Source organism: Haplochromis burtoni, unplaced genomic scaffold, assembly GCF_018398535.1.
Source record: "Haplochromis burtoni strain Fernald_Lab_line unplaced genomic scaffold, NCSU_Asbu1 Contig_5, whole genome shotgun sequence".
Lineage (NCBI taxonomy): Eukaryota > Metazoa > Chordata > Actinopteri > Cichliformes > Cichlidae > Haplochromis > Haplochromis burtoni.
This window is the reverse complement of record NW_024582366.1, coordinates 3,678,966-3,699,430: the sequence shown is the minus strand read 5'-3', so window position 1 is coordinate 3,699,430 and position 20,465 is coordinate 3,678,966. Positions and strand designations below refer to the sequence as shown.

Here is a 20,465-nt window from a genome sequence, read left to right as displayed (position 1 = left end):
ATGATAGCATCATGCAGCTTAATGGCATGATGGTTATCCTGCTGGAAGCAGGTGTCAGAAGAAGAATACATAAAGGGGTGGAGATGGTTAACTACACTACTCAAGTAGTCTGAGGTGACTAAACAATGCTCAGCGGGGTCTTAGAGGGCCTAAAGTGTGCCTAGAAAATAGCCTTTTTGTGTCATGTTAATTATGTTTCCCTCTTCCTGTTCAAGATAGTGTCTCTTTATGTGTTGACTCAGTTGTGTCTGCAGCTGTGTTCCCCACCTGTTCACTATTACCTGTGTCTTCCCCTGTCCTTTGTTGCGTTGTCCCACTTACTGTAGCTGTGTGCTTTGTGCTTTGGTGAGCAATCTGCATTAAAACAGTTTTTTTATGCTTGCTTTCCAAGTTCTGTGTTTGGGTCTACAATGTGCCTGCCACACAGCTGTTTTTATTGGCATTAGCATCTTGAGTTGAGTGAGGATATTATTGTGTCATTTTACTGATCCAGATGTTTTCATCTGCCCAGTTACTCCCCACTTTAGATTACTAAAGTGGGGAGTAACTAAAGATTTACTTTAGATTAATCTTACACTTACACTTTTCAGGAACTAACCACTTAACTCCAAAAAGTAAAGAACATACTCTTTTTCAAACAGCTGGATATCATCTAAATGCAACCCCACATACTGTGTGTTTTCCCAACTTTCCTTTACATGCCATCTCTAGAACAGTGCCTATGAAAGCTAATAATCAAATTCAATTGAAAAAATGTTGCATAAAAAAGCTTAGTAAACGTGATACTATACTGCAAAAGATTATGGTGAGAATCAGCATGCAGTTCGAGATTCACATTAAGGGCTTCACAGCTATAATGCACAATGTGAGACAAAGCAGCAGGAGATAAATGGATAAAGTGGAAAACCGCATTAAAAACATGCAGGATGCTGCAGAGGTTCTATGAATGCACTGAGCAGAAGTAATTGAGGTATGTCATGGGATTCAGTGACATCTTTTCATTGTCACTTTGAATCTGGCTCCGTTCTTTGAAGAGTTTTCTAAGGTGAAGCAGGTGACAAAGCTGCTCCTCTGATGACAACAAAAGAGCGTTTTCAAGCCTGTAAGTCATACAAGTTTTAGTGGTTTCAGATGCTCATGAAATAAAACTGACACAAGTAAAGTCACATGATATTATTAGAAGAGAGAAAAGCTTATTTTCCATGTTTGCTAAGTTCCTGCTATTTTACTTTTATAAAATGGAACAATTTAACAATCATGATGCAGTTACCTGCTGTTTTAAACCTGGTCATTCAGCTTTTTAGCTATTCAGTTTTCATCAGTATCACCACACACAAACTGCTCTTGTAAAGATATTAAATGATATTTGCCTGAACCCAGACTCAGGCAAACTGACTACCATAGTACTGTTTGATCTTAGTGCAACATTTAACATTTCTAATTGAAAAAGTACTATTGGACAGATTAGGAAATGTGATTGGTCTCATGGGAATGTGAAATACAGATATATGGCATGTGTATATTTACAACACACATGTCATATCTGTGTTTCACATTTCTCACACTATCTGAAGATTACATATGTGTCCTGTGTCCTTCCTCTGAGACTTGGTACACTTTATCATCATACATGGGAAATACCTTATTCATTGTCACCAATGACTCATGACTCAAATGACCGCATGCATGACTATTCAACAAAGAAAAAAAAATCTCCAATCCTTCTTTCAGCTGCTCCAGCAGTGTCTACTCTTGTCTTTGACACTTATTTAGGTATCGTTTGAATCAGTACAAAATATACCAAAAAAAAAAAAAAACTATTAACATGGGTAAATAATAATGAAAGTGCTATCAGTATTTCACCACCATTTACAAGAAACCACAGGTGCATCCTGGTTTAGGTCAAAACAACCTTCAAATTGGAAGAAGCAAACAGTAAGAGTAAAAATCCAAACATATCGTTAATTAGACTTGAAAGTGTCATGTCTCAGATTATTGCAATAAACAGTGAAGTGTTAGACTTTATGTTGCCACTGTAGCCAGTTCTTACTCGGATGCATCAAAAGTAAGAAAATAAACTGTAACTGCAGCATGAGTAGTTCTGGAAAAGGTCATATTTAATAATTTGGTTACATAAAAAAAAGAAGAAAACACACACACACACACACACAAACTTTGCTATACAACAAAATCTAAAAAGTGCTTGTTTTTTAAAATATGAAATAACAAGAATATAATGTATATAAAATATATGTAAAAATTCAGGCTGATGTAAGACAACTCCAGGAAGTTACTATGTGTAGTTAGTATGTGCACGATGTCAATTTCAGATTTAAATAAGTCAATTTTTATTTTTTTTAAATTTATTTGGCCAGTGCCAGACTCAATAATCACAGGGCTGAGCAATGAACAACCATACAAAAACGTGCTGAAATGCATTTTAAAAAATATGACAGATTACGGTATGAATACACTTATGTGCCTATATGGGCCATCAGCACATTATTTGAAAGCAATATGACAATTGCTATAAGCACATATGTATATGTGTGCGTGTGTGTGTAGAGAGAGAGAAAGAGAAGAGAACACGCTCTTATTTTGAAAGTTCAGCTGGCGCTCACCAGTTAGCGCCCTCCCTTCCTGTGTCCTATTTTCCAACATACGGGACGGTCAGCTGGAGACTCTGAGAGCGGCGTCATGCGTCGCTTAAATGTTGCTTTACTGAGGCTGCAGAGGAGATTTAGGGTGCTTTGTTGGAATGTTAGGTCCTGTATTTTGTAGTTTACAGACGTTTTGGTGCAAAATCTGAAACCTTTAAATATCTTTGGACTGTTTAAAGAAACAAGCACAAACAAGCTTGAGTAAGTCCGAACATAGTGCTTATCGTACTTGGCCCAGCATTTAATTTCCAGTGAGTGTGGTCACTTTAGATAGTCACAAATAAGAGCTTTACGCAAACCCCTTCAACTTATGTTAATTCAATAAGGCATGAATGCCAAACATGAAGGACTATTGTTGGTCAGGGTGTCAACTTTCTCCATATATTTATGTCTCCCTATATTTCCTGTTTAAAATATATATATTTTAAAAAGTGGGATGCAAATTTGTCCACACAATGGTAAATTAGGAACATATAGATAAATCGTTTTCAGCAGGATCAGTCAGCTATGTACCAGAATCCAGCACAGCACACATAGAGTTAACCACCGGTTGTGAATGTGCATCCTCTTTATCTCCCATTCAGAAAAATCAGTCAACCAGCAAAATTAGAGGGTGATCACAGTGGGAGCTAACTATGGTTTTGATTATATGCTTGGTGCATATGAAAGGTTAGGTATGCATACATTTCATCTCCACCCACAGTACTGAACCTTCAACAATTCCCCCAGCTGCACAGTGCCCTGAGACAGTCCCAGATATTGGCACATTTAAGTATTGATTATACACCAGGGCAGAACACACACAAAGGGAGAGCTTTTAAATTAATATTCACTTTGCAGCAGAAACATGGCAATTATGCCAGATGGTAACTACGCTTGTTTTAGTGTGAAGAAAAAACAAAAAGATTTCGATGGATTGAATGAAGAGTTATTGTCATCATAAGGTGTACAATGAAATTCAGCTTGACTTTTTCTCAAGATAAAAACAACAATAAACAAATAGAATGTATTGGGGTGAACCACAGTTCAAGTTGTCAGTGAGGGAATGTTCTCCCTCAGACACCTCAACAAGATTATGTTATAACTCTACATTGACAGTCTGACCCTGGGAGACAGTTTCACTCAGCACCACTGGGAACGTCAAAGAAAACAAGAAGCATGCTTCTGATCACGCTCATCTCCTGTTGTGTCGTCTTTGGGGATACTGCGGGCTCTTTATCTGAAGACCGCTGATTGGTGCCTGAATTCTTGGGAGACATGAAAAATGTGTCTGTTTAAAACAAAAGTTGTTATTTGTTTTCTGTGCAGGTCTGCAGGTCCATAGTGAAATTGCAATATATACAATGTGTAACCAGGCAACACAGGACTTTGAGAGAGCTATGTTTGGCTCGTTAGACGTGGTTCTAATCAGCATTAGAAGACAAAGTGACTAGAAGCCAAATTCAGGTAATACAGTCAGTTTGGGCCTTGTACATTAATTTTGCATAAATATTTATCCATAAAACTGTGTTTGCAAAAACTGAAGATGAGGAATACACTTCAAACATACAAAAACAGCTTAGTGTAGGCAACCTGTATAGTCACATATTAATATGTCCACCAAGCTGTGGAGGAGATGAACAAAAGCTAACTAATTTCCGACTGATACCTTCTCTTTAAAAACCACTGCTACGCCACTCTAACAACGAGGTTTAAGGAAAATTACCAGCTACACATGGAATTGTGTGAAAGTATGTTTTACAGTCTACTGAATTAAAACTGAAAGCTGAGTATCTGCAAGGGTTTTTATCCTCAACCTCAAGGGGGTTCTGAGTGAAGGGAGCGCAGCTCGTATTCCTACTTTAATATCATCATAGTCATTCGAATTTAAGTGTTTGCAATGGAAAGAACTATAAATGTTGTTTTAAATGTCTGCCTGTGTTTGAACATTCATGTCTGAGAGTCTGACGTGCAGGAAGGATGACAGAAAAGGGGAGAGCATGTGTGTGCGCGCAATATGTTTGTATGTGTGTAACTGCAAGTGAGGCTGGAGGAGAGTGCGACAGACCAGGAGGAGAGTGGAGTGAAAGAGCCGCACATTGTTCAGACTTAAGGCTTCAACCTGAGTTTACGCAAAGGAATAACAACACAGGGACACACTGGAGGTAAGAGCATTTATATCCAGTAAAAAGCTAGAGATGCTCCAGTGCAGAGCTGCAGTAAATCACTGTAATTTTTATTCACTATCTGATATAGGAGGCACTTCATCGTTCAGACTAAAATAAATCTCGGGTGTCATTGTTTAATCAACCAGTTCATTAAACTACTACTTTGTAATTACCTTTGTTTACACAGTAACAGCGCTTTACTGAGGATTGCAGATCTCTCTCTTAATTCTACATGTGATCAAGTCAATATTTACTTGAAAAGGAAGAGATTCGATTTCTTTCAGCTCATAAGTTCTTTTACAAGTGTCACATACAAGTTTTTATTGAATCCAAAACAATGCATTTCTGGCTTTTTTGTATCTTGGTGCATCAGCTGTTAATTTACCAATCAATCAGTTATTACGTCTTTACATATTGTAAAGTAGATGAATGAGGTTCAAACACTCGCAGGTCTTTTTCTTGTGGCATTAACTCCATTACAGACTATTACATGATTTGACTTGTTTAGAACAAAGAACGTGTTGAATGAATGAAAATGTGATGAGTCAAAAATGATAAAAGCAGTGAGGTATAAAAATAAATCATGAATATTGCAAGATACAGAAAAAAATACAGAAAAGGGAGATATGTTCTGTGTTCTCTTTTTTTGTCTGTGTTCTCAGTGCCCCCAAATGAATTGAAAAGTGTGCACTGTTATTAAAGTCTGACTTATAGTCAGACATTAAAGTTCCCTGTTTGGCATTTGTATAATTCCTGCAATCCTGTACTGACTTCATGCAGTTTTAAAGCTTGTGAAAAAACACTCCAACCCATCAAGATATGACATTTTTGACTTTCATAAGAGATGGTGTCATGGAGACTTTGCTGAAACAGGTTATTTTTGTCCACTGACATGATTCGGACTCACGATTTTGATTATTTATTAAATCATAGCAGAAAAGTGAAAAGTATGGTCTCTACTTCAGGGACAAAAGCTCTGACAACTGGAAAAAGCTTCTGGGTAACATATGGATTGTGGTGTTGTGTTAACAGCTGCAGACTAGATAATTGATTGCATTGCTCACTGGCCTCAAACAATGACCAATTAACATTCAAAAAAGGATGCTTTTCCATTTTCCTCAGTGATTTCTATAAGTGGCCAACATGTGATCAAATATACAATCTTTCAGAAAGCGATTCTTACTCATTTTAGGGCAATACATGTTACTTCCATAGTTCATCATTGCTTTCTACACCTATTTAGCATCTTCTGTAAAGTTGAATTCCTTTAATGCAACTCTGTTTAAAACAGTTCAGGCTTGTATAAACTATATTGTATTATCTATTGTTTAATTCAGTTTAATGCACATCAGTTTAATTTGATACATTTCAGGGCTGTGACAGATTGAATTGAAACTTAATTCCATTAAACTGAATTAAAAAGTTTCTTCTACCCGCCTTGAGGTCTGGCATTGTCACGCAGTAGATACATTTGTCTGAATAATTTAAAAAAATGTAATAAAAAGAAATTGTCTATAGAGACTTAGACACAAAACAAATGTGTCTGGCACAACGGGGCATTCAGATCATGATTGTGCCTGCTAAAGCTGCCCGACAGGACAGGTTAAAAAAAAAACTACAGTTCACGGCAGTGTACACGCAGGTGTTATGTCAGCCAGAACGATGTGGTATTCTGTTCTGGCACCAAACTAAATAAATCAGTCCATTTGCAAGTTTTATACATAGCAATGTCAAGTGGGTTCATGTTTTGCAGCTGCCAGGCAGATATTCAGTCAAAGAGACAGAAACTAATGTTACTCCAAGGTCCTACATCTGCAATCAAACCACAAACTTTGTTCCTTTTCATCCTTGTCTATGAATTCTTACCTTTAGATCTCAGTAAACTCACAATCACTGTTCTTATATCCAGCAAAGCTACTGTACCTATTGATGAGTAGTAAAGGTAAAAATATTTCCTTTTTATCTGAAGTGGTAGGTTGTTTTAAATGTAGACCTTTAAGGTGTAAAAAAAAATGTAATAAAAAGAAATTGTCTATAGAGACTTAGAGACAAAACAAATGTGTCTGAAATTATAAATATTTTTTTATTGATTGGCTCAATTGTTGCCTCAAGGTGCTTTATGATGTAAGGTAAAGACCCTACGGTAATACAGAGAAAACCCAAATAATCAAATGACCCCTATAAGCAAGTAAGAGTAAGAGAACCAGGCTCAGGCCATTGGCCGTGCCCAGGTGGGGCAGACTGTGGAAGACAGCCAGAGTTTAATAATGAATAATTTTAAAATTAGTGCAAGTTTAAAATGGCTATATTTTAATAATGGACAATTTTGCGTGGTGCAGAGCATCTTGTGGTAGCCATAGTTACTATGAGCCATCAGTCACACGGGCCAAGAGACGGTGCCGGGAGGTTGCTGGAAGTCCAGAAAGTGATCCAAAAGAGGGTGCTAGAATTGTCTTTGTCTAGTTTATGCCAATAGTTTTCCCGCAGACCTTTCTGGGAGTAATGTTACTATATATCAGATACAATATGAAATTCTAATATTATAATATTCAAGATACAATAATTGATGAAATACTGATGACAATTTTGCACAATGTGAAAGAAAACAATCATAGGGCCTAATTTTATATGTGAGACATACAGGCCAATGCATCAAAGGTTGGCCAAGGTAACAACATCCAGAGTACCTTGTTATCCTGCCTCTCACTTTTTTAGGGCTGAAACACTTTAGTTTATTCTAATTTTAGAATTAGAACATTACAGGTCATCCATGCTTTTTTGTCTTTAAGGCTTGGTGAAGTGAAACTTATTGTTTCATGGATATAAAAAGCATAGTGTGCAATGAAAGTAGAATATATACAACTGAGGGTAATAATACTTGATGTCAAAAGCATATGTGAACCCTTTCTAAACAATTTTTAAACTAATTTGTACTCCAGCTGTGTTATATTTGGTCAAATAACCGAATCAATACACTTTTATGTAACTATGTAGTGTAATTTTTTCTTTCTTCCTATAATAACACATCTGAAAATAGGCCTACAAGATGCTGATTTGCATCCATAGCCACTGGGCAGGTCACTTGAAACTGTAACACTGTATACAGAGTGTACCGCCACCTTATGACAACTGAGATAGGGTCCAGCGTGTCCCGATCTTGAATTGGTTTAATGGAAGAAAATGGAGAGATGGAACAGTATATCACACAAAAATGAATTGGCAAGATGGTAATACGATCGGAATCTCTCAAATATATAACTTGTAAAATTCCTAGACAGACAGCTACAGTGGGGAAAAAAAGTATTTAGTCAGCCACCGATTGTGCAAGTTCCCCCACCTAAAATGATGACAGAGGTCAGTAATTTGCACCAGAGGTACACTTCAACTGTGAGAGACAGAATGTGAAAAAAAAATCCATGAATCCACATGGTAGGATTTGTAAAGAATTTATTCGTAAATCAGGGTGGAAAATAAGTATTTGGTCACCTCAAACAAGGAAAATCTCTGGCTCTCACAGACCTGTAACGTCTTCTGTAAGAAGCTTTTCTGTCCCCCACTCGTTACCTGTATGAATGGCACCTGTTTGAACTCATCATCTGTATAAAAGACACCTGTCCACAGCCTCAAACAGTCAGACTCCAAACTCCGCCATGGCCAAGACCAAAGAGCTTTCGAAGGACACCAGGAAAAGTATTGTAGACCTGCACCAGACTGGGAAGAGTGAATCTACAATAGGCAAGCAGCTTGGTGTGAAAAAAATCAACTGTGGGAGCAATCATCAGAAAATGGAAGACATACAAGACCACTGATAATCTCCCTCGATCTGGGGCTCCACGCAAGATCTCATCCCGTGGGGTCAAAATGATCATGAGAACGGTGAGCAAAGATCCCAGAACCACACGGGGGGACCTGGTGAATGACCTGCAGAGAGCTGGGACCAAAGTAACAAAGGTCACCATCAGTAACACACTACAACGGCAGGGAATCAAATCCCGCAGTGCCAGACGTGTTCCGCTGCTGAAGCCAGTGCATGTCCAGGCCCGTCTGAAGTTTGCCAGAGAGCACATGGATGATACAGCAGAGGATTGGGAGAATGTCATGTGGTCAGATGAAACCAAAGTAGAACTTTTTGGTATAAACTCAACTCGTCGTGTTTGGAGGAAGAAGAATACTGAGTTGCATCCCAAGAACACCATACCTACTGTGAAGCATGGGGGTGGAAACATCATGCTATGGGGCTGTTTTTCTGCCAAGGGGACAGGACGACTGATCCGTGTTAAGGACAGAATGAATGGGGCCATGTATCGTGAGATTTTGAGCCAAAACCTCCTTCCATCAGTGAGAACTTTGAAGATGAAACGAGGCTGGGTCTTCCAACATGACAATGATCCAAAACACACCGCCCGGGCAACAAAGGAGTGGCTCCGTAAGAAGCATTTGAAAGTCCTGGAGTGGCCTAGCCAGTCTCCAGACCTCAACCCCATAGAAAATCTGTGGCGGGAGTTGAAAGTCCGTGTTGCTCGGCGACAGCCCCAAAACATCACTGCTCTCGAGAAGATCTGCATGGAGGAATGGGCCAAAATACCAGCTACTGTGTGTGCAAACCTGGTAAAGACCTATAGTAAACGTTTGACCTCTGTTATTACCAACGAAGGTTATGTTACAAAGTATTGAGTTGTATTTTTGTTATTGACCAAATACTTATTTTCCACCCTGATTTACGAATAAATTCTTTACAAATCCTACCATGTGGATTCATGGATTTTTTTTCCACATTCTGTCTCTCACAGTTGAAGTGTACCTCTGGTGCAAATTACTGACCTCTGTCATCATTTTAGGTGGGGGAACTTGCACAATCGGTGGCTGACTAAATACTTTTTTGCCCCACTGTATAAGCACCAGATCTATTCTCAGTTTTGTATCCAAACTTGTATGGATGCAGGATGTATTTGTTATTCATTGCACTGCGTACACTGTGTTATTTCTTGGAATAGAATGAGAATCAACATATTCTGTGTCATTATATCCAAGCTTCTCTCTAAAAATGCAAATATAGTCAAATCCTTTTGCATTTTTCTTCCAATAAAATAGAATTAACTTGGACATCAGGGACTAGAACATGGAAATACTTATGACACTACATCTAATTTATGGCAAGCTAGTACACTCTGCAGTTGCAGGGGAATAGTTTGTGGTATATAATTCATTGTAATGCATTAGATGTGCCCAGTGCAGTAGTATGCAGAAAACATGCCAGATCACTCAGCACATTTTCTGTCCACATATCCCAGAAGGTTTTAATCACCAAGTAAAGTACATAATACTTAGTGCAATGCACTGCACAGAAACTCTGCTAGAGGTATAGGGGCTCCTCCATCACATGTAATTGTTGAATAGACTCCTTGTGGTGTTTTCCACTAAAGTTTTATGAATCTGGGAAAGAAACCATTTCCTTTCATTAACACCATCGACTTGGAGTATTAGATCTTACCGACTTCTCAGAAATTTAAATTTAGCTGCTACACCAGGTGCTTTAGCTAATACCAGAGCTATTATAGTGTCTTTGGAAATATTTAACTGTTTATCCACCAGAAAATAACAAATTACCACAAAGGGCGAGTAACAAATACCCTGAAAATTAGAAAAGAAGTTTACTTCCTTTTCTGTCACTCAGTGTGAATACACCCATCACAAACTCAGTCTTTTAAGCTATCTTTGTGATGCCATATTAATAAATAAGTGTGTTGTACAGCTCTCTCCGTGCCCTTTTATGTGATATATTACTCAATATGGTTTCTCTGAATTTTTTTTCAATGTCAACTTTGACCTTAGGCGCTAACACTGAACTACCTAGGTATTCTGCAAGGCCTGACATATTGTTTGAAGTTTGAAGACGATCGAATGAGGTGAACTCCAGCTTTGGTCGACTCTATTTTTTTCTTTTTTTGCCCCTGTCACAACTTTTTTGAATTTTGTTACTGGCATCGAATTCATAAATTAGCATACAGCTTTTAAAAGTCAATAAAATGTCACCGTCTCAACATTAGACATGTTCCGTTTGATGTGTGCCAATGACATACGGTACAGTCAATGTTAAATAGCTCCCCACTAACAAAATAAACTAGTGTCATTCATCATTTACCATTATGTGGATATTCAAAGAGAGAACTGTATCCCACCACTTTCACTAATCCTCGTCTTTTCCACCCACCTGACATCAAATGGCCGAGGGAATGGAAAACAGAAGAATGCCAGATTGGACACGTATTGTATTGCAGGCTCCTCCTGCCTCCAAGTGTAGATGTGTCAGCCTGTGCAGGTGAAATAACTCTAAAGAAATGATAAATAGACTAATAAATTGTGCTTGTAATAGTTTTTTTCTGAATGTCAATAAATCCCATGAAAAGTCACAAACTAGCAATTACTTTATACTGCAAGTGTTGCTAAATGCAGCCTGAATCCTTTGCCAGTTCAAGTAATATTTGCAAATAACTGTAGCAGCAAATTGGAAAAAAGAAAAATATTCAGCTCCTTAACAAAAAAATCCACTAATTTTGTCTTTTTTCCTTTTTGGTTCTTGGCTGAGTGGATGCTTAACAGAGCATTATCGATGGAGCTGCAGCTGAGAAAGTCTCTGAGCGGGCAGAGTGGTTAGAGCAAGCCAAAACAGCAACATCACGGATCTGAAAAACAAATAACAAAAGGAATAAGAACAAGTGTCTGAAAAATCTGTTATTTTACTGAAAAAAAATGTGATAGCAACAAAATATAGACTGGAAACAGTCGCTTCCTCAAAAATACAGATTTAGTGTCTGTTGGTCCCTCTTTCAAACATCTCTCACAGAAGAATTTGTGCTTGACTGTATTTCACAGACCTGTGTTTGATGTCAACAAAACAGTGTGACTGAGGATGTTACCTTTCACATTAGTTTCCAGAACATCATCACACATCTTAAAGCTTTTAAAGATCTATATGTGCAGGAAACAGCAATTTCAGCTTATTCAACCACTCAGAAGTTAAGTAAAAACAACAGTAACAACTGATGTAATTAAAATTGAGAGAACTGGTGGGGAAAGATGTAGAAAGATGGACAAAAGGTTGTTAAAAAGGATCTAATTTAGATGTCATGACAAATGTGTTGTGACAGAGATGTATAATGACTCACTCATTACTTATTAACTCATCAGTAATTTATCTACTCTACCTCGTTTGTTAGTGTGATACACCATACTGAGCAGCCAGTGAAAAATCACTCATTTTTTCATCATTATAGTTTTTAGTTGGCAAACCAGTGTGAATGTCAGCTGAAATATTTGACCACGGAGTTGTGTGGAAAGGCACATTCTGCTTTCATGGTTGATGTTAAATATTCCTGTCTTGAATAATAATTGGAGAAATAAAAAGTGCAGATAGATAACTGCACGTACATCAGTCAGTGACAAAAGTCTCTTTGGCCACATTGAAGGTGAGTTCAACAGTCCAATCTCACTAAAATTCAGTTCAATTAAATCTTATTTACACAGCACCAAATCACAACAACAGTCGCCTCAAGATGCTTTAAATTGTAAGGTAAAGACCCACAATAATACATACAGATTGTTATTATGACCCCCTGTGAGCAAGCCCTTTGGTCACAGTGAGAAGGAAAAACTCCCTTTTAACAGGAAGAAAGCTCCGTCAGAAACAGGCTCAGGGAGGGGCGGGGCCATCTGCTGCCACCGGTTGGGGAAAGAGAAGGAAAGAGAGAGACAGATTCAAAAAGGTTAAAATAAACACTTTAGGGTATAAAGGTTAATAATGGTTAATTGATAATTTTAAGCTAATCAAGATGAGGAATCATTTGCTTAAAGTAAATTGAACTACTAATTACTCAATATCTTTTGGTTATAATTGCTAGGGATGGGTATTGATAAGATTTTCACGATTCCAATTCCATTTTCGATTCTGTTTAATGATTCGATTCTTTATCGATTCTCTTATTGATTCTTATTTTTAAAAAAGGAGAACACTAAGGTCGATTAGCTTGGAACTTTGTTTTATATCTTCTCTTTGAACAAGATAGAAATTTAGGAGTAACATGGCCTTAAAAACCCAACAGTGAGATCTTAAGAGATCCAGCCTACGGCTCTTCAATGGGGTGTCACAGGGTCCCCCAGGGAGAAAAATTGTAAATGTAAAATAATAAAATAAATATTCTTCTGTAGCAATAACAAAGTATAACATAAATTATTCTGTAGCAATTACACAAGAATATCCAGTAATGTCCCTGCCTACAATTAAACACATTCACTTACCGAAAATCGGGGCATCTGCTGTGGCAAATGGGTGCAAGCCTTTGACCACAAACTCAGTCACTGCTCGGTGACATTTGTCTGAAAGGAGACGCTAATGGTAGACTGCAGTGAGAACTGCCAACATCTGAGCCAGCCAGACTCTGTCTCTCTCATCATGGTCACCTAAATGCACAGTAATGGCAGGTTTTGTAATAAGGAGCGGAATTAAAAACACGACATTCATTTAAGGTGATTGTGTGTTTTGTGAGCAAATGCTTTTGCATATTCGTAGTGTTTCCTCCCTTAAATGAAATATCTACTTTTCAAGTATTGCAAGTTCCCTGTTGTCATCCGTTCTCGTAAAGTACCAAACTTTTGAGCGTGGTGACATCATTCGCTGCGACTGGAATTGATAAGGGAATCGTTTGCAAAAATAATACTTGCTATACAAATACATGAGGAATCCAGTAATCAATTCATAATCTGTTGCACAGCCTCTGATTTCTTTATATTTTCTTATTTTCTTTTCTTTCTTTTTTTTGCAACATGAGGTTATTTCCTGAAACAGGTGCAAACATGAAAAGGAAAACTCCTTGGTGGTTAGACATAAAGAAATGGAGGTGGCTCAAAGCTTTTGCACAGTGCTGTAATGATTCTCATATACATATAGATGAACATTACCTGACAATTAAGTGATATGGTAAGTGCCAGAAGTAACACTTTCTTTATCTGCTATATAGTCCTGCGTTCAGGGTTCAGGTAGGAAATACTCTTAGTTTAATAATTATCACGCAGTTCTTGATTCTTTCCTTACTTATTTTGAAACTCATTATTTATCCTCACTATTCAGTGTTGTCTACTGTGTGTTCAACTGGATTGATGCTAATAACGGTTTCCTCTACTTTTTTCCAGCCAGTGAGCTCGGCTAAGTTGGCAGGATGTCAGCTTTCAACTGTTCATTTGATTTAATAACTGAAAACGAAGAGTGGCTTTGTCCTAAAGGAGAAGCGTGCACCAATATTACTCATGCCGTGAATGGGACCTTTCATAATCTCACACATCTGACAGAGGAGGGGTACCTGGAAAAATATCTGGGTCCTCGTCGATCACCTGTGTTCCTCCCCATCTGCCTGATGTATCTGATCATCTTCCTGGTAGGCGTTGTGGGGAATGTGCTGACGTGCACCGTCATTGCACGCAACAAAGTCATGTGGACACCAACAAACTACTACTTGTTCAGCTTGGCCGTGTCAGACCTGTTAGTGCTACTACTTGGCATGCCATTAGAGCTGTATGAGCTGTGGCAGAACTACCCCTTTCTTCTGGGAACGGGAGGTTGCTACTTTAAGACCTTCTTATTTGAGACGGTCTGCTTGGCATCCATCCTAAACGTGACGGCACTGAGCATAGAGCGTTACATCGCCGTGGTCCACCCTCTGCGAGCAAAGTATTATGTGACACGTACTCATGCTAAGAGAGTCATTCTCACTGTTTGGGGTGTATCAGTTTTGTGTGCTGTGCCCAATACAAGCCTGCATGGGATTGTCTTCTTGCACAGTTGTTCCACAGACCCTGCTGGAACCATAAATGTGGAGATTCCCGACTCAGCCATGTGCACATTAGTGAAACCACGCTGGATGTACAACCTGACAATCCAGATGACCACCTTGCTGTTTTTTATTCTGCCCATGCTCACAATCAGTGTTCTTTACATGCTCATTGGGCTGCAGCTAAAGCGTGAAAAGATGCACCAGGAACTGGAGCCAAAATCTGGTTTCGGACAAGATAGCTGCTGTAACATCCGCACACAGCAGCAGAAGGCACGTCGCCGGCAAGTCACTAAAATGTTGTGTAAGTATATGGATCTGCTAATGTGCCAATTTTTACCTTCTAGTTCACAGTCTTGTTATGTAGTTTGTGCAGAATTGAGTGCTTAGTTAGAGTTAGTTAACTTTACCTTTAGGGACACTGCTGGTGTGATCACATAATCCCATCCCATATGGATAGTAAGTCTGTAGTCTGATATAAATCAATAAAAAAAATGTTTTAATAAGGAAAACAAGAAGAAAGGGTTAACTCAAGTGTCACTTTGTTATATTCTATCAGAAACATAGCTTTGAAAGGGTTTGTCATGGCTCACGTGTGCTTTTGCATCACTCAGTGGTGAAGGTGAAGTTAAATTGCCAATCTTTCTCAGATGTGACATAAATAATTTATTGACCTCTATTTCAAAGCAGCGTTCGGTTGCATGATAGTAAGACCTCTAGGGTCATTGTCATCCTCCTCTCAGGTCATATTCCTTCAACAAAGTGCAAAATATCGAAGCGTTGTGACTTTGAAAAGGTCATAGTATTCTTGGAAGATTTTCATCAATATGCCTGAAAGGAAGAGATCAAAGGAGCTCACAGAAAGGTAGGCAGTTCGTGCCCAACTGTCAAGAAAAGTCACTGAATGCTTTTGATGAAAGCAACAGAAACAGCTCCAGCTTTTGATACCCAGCAGGGGACTTGCAGTCAGAGCCTGCAAAAAAACCTGTCGAACTGTGTGATTATGAACATCAGTGTGCTTCTTGTTTTTTCAAGCAAACAATATTCTAGATAGTTCAAGCCAAATACAACAAGCTAGTTCTGTCAGTTTATTTTTAATTAGCAGCTTCTTCTCAATGTACATCTTATATGCTTTGTAAAATTCAGAACAGATCATAACTATGTGAAGTTACCGTTTCACCTCTTAGAGTACACTCACACAGACTGAACCAAATTCAGGAAGTGTTCATGTTCATTCATTGTCTTTGCAAAGGTGAGATGTGCACACTGTACAAGACACCTTTGGAATAACAGAGTGTTTTTCTGAACATGGCAGCACTAAAAGAAGTATTTTCACTGAATTCACTTGAGGAGATGATATAAATCCCTGGGAATGTTCTGGATACAGTTTAACCGACCTTTGAAAAGTTGGGCCAAAACAAAGCAGAAGATTTTTTTCTGGTAACTGTTCTCTTTTCAACTTACGTCCTCTTTCATTAGTGTGTCTCATATTTTTCTTCAGCATCTACAATATTGCCACTTTTTTTAAACATCTTTTTATTCAACGATGTGACAGGTTCTGTTAAAATAAAAATCAATCCTCAAGTTTGGTGAATAAATTTCCTTGGAAATGTAAATGCCTCAAAAAAACTTGTACTCTGCCGGTTAGTCTGTTAAGACACAAGAAAACTGAAATTAGCTTCAAAGTAACACAAAAAAATCTTTTTTTTCACTTCATTTTTTATTAGTTGTAATTTTCAGCCACAATAATCCAGTCGACAAGTCTGCCAGACAGAATAATGTCTCAACTAATTAGAATGCACAATTAAAGTTCAAACAACAATTAGAGATGAGGAAAATGTGGTCTGGCATTTTGAAAAATTCTTGTTGTCTTGTTGTCTTTTGTATGAGATGTTCTTTGAAGTGATGACTGTTATTTGGCTGGGAAAGGGCTAAAAATGAACACAGGTACCTAAATCAAGGTTTAAATACTCATATATTGCATCGGTTAAGCATGAGGAAAACACGTTGAAACATCCCCTCTCATTGTGTTCTTGTCTCTCTCGTGCTGTTTTTCAGTTGTCTTGGTTGTGGTTTTTGGAATCTGCTGGGCTCCATTTCACACTGACCGGCTAATGTGGAGTTTCATCAGTGACTGGACTGACACCCACTTGGAAATCTTCCAGTATGTGCACATCACCTCCGGAGTGTTTTTCTATCTCAGCTCAGCAGTCAACCCGATCTTGTACAACCTCATGTCAACACGCTTTAGAGAAATGTTCAAGGAGGTCATGTGCCATCGGCCACATCCCATCACTCCCAGAAAACATTCGCTCAGTGTCACCCGGGTGACGCTCCGCAGTACCCTGAGTGACGCGGCGCTCAGCAACGGAGCTGCTGTTGTTGAGGCAGAAGACGAAGAAGTGAGAATGAAATATGAGACCAGTTTTTCTTGTTAAAAACAAACAAACACATTTTATGTCATGTTATGGGGGACACATTAAGAGAGACTTGCTTGTTCTGAGCCAGTGCATCCATCAGCTGTCATCAACATCCAGTCTGCACAGATGCATCAGCAAAATATCTAAAATAGTCTTAAGTGGAAGAGTTGCAGAAAAAAAGTGCACTCCTCTGCTGAAGCTGTCAGGCCACTGTCTGTTTTGAAAACTTAACCCATAACTCAGCAAACCACACACCCCACATGAACACTAAACTTTTTTAAGAGGGGAGGCTTATGCTGATCAAGCTATAAAATATGTTCCATGAATGTACACACCCATCGGTTTATAAAGTTCTCAATACAGGTCACTACTACAGTATACATTGCAAAAAAAAAGAACTGCAGTACATGTGGTTACATTACTTTGTTGTTACTCCAAAAAGCACATTGTTACATAATTACCAGTTAACAATATAAACCTCCCAATCTACTTCTGATTATCCTAGGAACCACAAGTAAGCCTGCAGTCTGTCAGTGAAGTGCTCGATTTGGATGATATGATCCTGTGAGGTCTTTAAGATCAGCCTGACTATTTAAGATCTTGCATGTCAGGGGGAGGATTGTAAATTAGATTCTGGATTTAACAGGGAGCAAATAAAAAGTATATATATGTGCTCATTCTAGTCCCTGTCTAGTACTCTCGCAGCAGCATTTTAGAATGAAGGATAGCTGGTTATAGCATACTTTTAAATGATGACATCGGTGCATTCTCAACTTGCACTACAAAAGAGAAGCGTGGAACTCAACTAGTCCTGAAATCTATAGGTTTCTTTATATAATAACGGCAGGAGGCCACTGAAAAAACAGTTTATTTAAGCAGGGCCTTAAACATAACTCCAAAATTTCTGCCAATAGACATGACCAAGATGGCTGCCAAGTGGTCAGACTTGTTTCTATGTGAACCAATAAATGTGAAAGTCAGAAAGAAGCCATATTTGTGTGTACAGTAGAAAATGCTTTAAATGATGATATCATTGAGGAGTAATCTAGACATACAGTTTGCAGACAAAATAATAAAATGACCAGTTGTGTTGAACTTATTTGTTATTTGTTAAAATACTATGAATATAATTTTGAATGTAAAATATTAATGTATTTTGATGTAAGAGGTAAACTACACAATATGTATATCAAATTATTGGTTATTTCTATCATCACAAACTACCTTGATGTGCATTTGAAAAATGTGTATGTGTACTGCTTATACTGGTGTTTTAATGCTTTGTGTACTTCTTAGAGTTGTAATATAAATGTTCTTTACTCACTGTTGCCGTTCAAAGTCTAAAAGATGTAACATTTACACTCAAACCTTTTGAGTGGATTTTTTCGGAGTATTGTGTTGAAAACAAAACATATTCAATCTTGGCTGTAAATGTGTTAAAAATACACATTCAAACCCATTTTTAAATTGTGTCTAGAATTTGTTTGTTTAGTTTTGCATCAGGAATAAAATGTTACTTTCACAGTGATTAGCCCCACTGTGAAATGTAGGAATGGCAAAGCTTGACTTCATATCTTAATTGGTCAAGCATGTAGTGAAAATTCACCTAAACTCTCTCACCAACCGGCTAAGGTCCCACTTCCACACTCTCCTGTCGTTCCTGTTATTAGCAAAGGGACTCCATAACAATAGCGACAAGCTGAGTGATGATGCATCACAACAGTTCACGTTATTGTCCTTATTTCAGCCTCACCACCCCTGAAAAAGACAAAAAAAACCCAAAAAACAAATCGCCTCACTTTAACTTTATTTCCGGCAGCCACCTGTGTGTAACAGAAACAAGGAAAAGAAGAGACTACGTGTTGTGGTCAAGAAACACATAACATGTTATAGGATCCACATTCTCATCATTACGAAGACAACAGCTAAAACAATCTTATCTGCAGACATGCAGATGATGGGGTCAACATGCTAAATGATTTTCAAGTCATGGTACTCATGGTACTCTCAGTGAAAATTGGCCTCATGTCGATTAATCAGCCACTTACCATTTTATTCTCCCCCCAAAAACAGTTTTGAGTACTTTGTTTCTGTGCCAGAACAACATATCACATAACAAAGCACCTAAAGGTCTACATTAGAAGATAACTCAGAAAAGCTGCAGATTTCAGCATGTTAACGTCACTGGTTTTCCACAGAGGACCCTTTTAGCAAGTGCTGCAGGCTCCTGGGATGCTGAGTGTTGCGCTGCTTTACAAAACACCACATGTCTAGCTGACGGCAGTGTGGGGTAGCAAGTAGAAAATAATAGGGTAAGTGCTTTGACATTTTGGCAGCGTGTGCTTTTGCTTTTACAAGTTTAAATTGAGGCAAATTTTTAGAATGAAACCTCGGACAAGTCAAAAGCTCAGCAGGAGTGAGAAATGCAGCTGATGGTCACAGATGGTGTGAGCAATACAGCGGATTGTCTTTCTTACCAGTTTACAGCCTGCTGTGGCACAACAGGGAAAGTAATGAAAGTTGTTTTGTTTTTTAAATCAAAAGGGTAAAATTACAATAAACAGATTCGACATTTTTCATGACAACACTAAACCAGTGGGGGCGAACAACAGCAGGAAACAAATTTCACAGTCCGCCTCCTGAAATTAGATCCTTTTGTTTCCATCTATTCATCGTAGCTCGACAGGGAAACTGTAAAGGGGTGCGCTTTCTTATCTCAAAAAGGACCATTTAGAAAAATGGAAAATACAAGTTTCAGTTAAACTTTTTACCACACATTGCACATGAGTTTCCTCCTGTCTTACTTCTCTCTCACAGCAGATGGCCCCGCCCCTCCCTGAGCCTGGTTCTGCTGGAGGTTTCTTCCTGTTAAAAGGGAGTTTTTCCTTCACACTGTCGCCAAAGTGCTTGTTCATAGGGGTCATATGATTGTTGGGTTTTTCTCTGTATTTATTATTGCAGGGTCTACCTTGCAATATAAAGCGCCTTGAGGCGACTGTTGTTGTGATTTGGCGCTGTGTAAATACAATTGAATTTAATTGAATGAGGACTGTGTATCAGGGGAAGTGCATCAGAACGAGAGCGTCTAATAAGTTCACTAAAAACTCAAGGGATGCAGATTTGTTCACACTATGTGTCATCACCTCTCAAAGTGTCTTCTGTTTAAACCTGGATTTTTTGTGACATCTCAAAACATTTTATCATGGCATTTTAATTCCTGCCGGCCTGTTATTTTGCTAAAGTAACTGTATGACACCACAAAACAATTTTAAACATCTCTATCTGGTTTTGTTTAGCAAGCTATTTGTGCTCAGGGCCAGAAGTCCACTGAAGGAAATTCACACAAGTGATGTATATTTACAGGTATTAACCATGTGTGCCTCTTCTTTAAAATTGAAAAGGCATTGCTAATAGATT

General features: G+C 38.3%; 1 protein-coding gene across 1 annotated transcript; it reads left to right on the top strand.

The window, feature by feature from the left end:
- Positions 1-4,696: 4,696 nt before the first annotated feature.
- nmur1a (neuromedin U receptor 1a) lies at positions 4,697-18,501 on the top strand. The gene is made up of 3 exons (XM_005920941.2): positions 4,697-4,804; positions 13,994-14,932; positions 16,687-18,501. Exons 2-3 carry the CDS (start codon positions 14,020-14,022, stop codon positions 17,064-17,066), a joined length of 1,293 nt encoding a protein of 430 aa, XP_005921003.1. The 5' UTR covers positions 4,697-4,804; positions 13,994-14,019; the 3' UTR covers positions 17,067-18,501.
- The last annotated feature ends 1,964 nt before the right edge of the window (positions 18,502-20,465 follow it).

What these genes read in the sequence shown, in the direction of transcription:
- nmur1a (XM_005920941.2), top strand. Translation starts at nt 14,020, where the DNA reads ATGTCAGCTTTCAACTGTTCATTTGATTTAATAACTGAAAACGAAGAG. An exon ending in GCAAGTCACTAAAATGTTGT is followed by an intron (nt 14,933 to 16,686) that starts GTAAGTATATGG and finishes GCTGTTTTTCAG; the next exon opens with TTGTCTTGGTTGTGGTTTTT.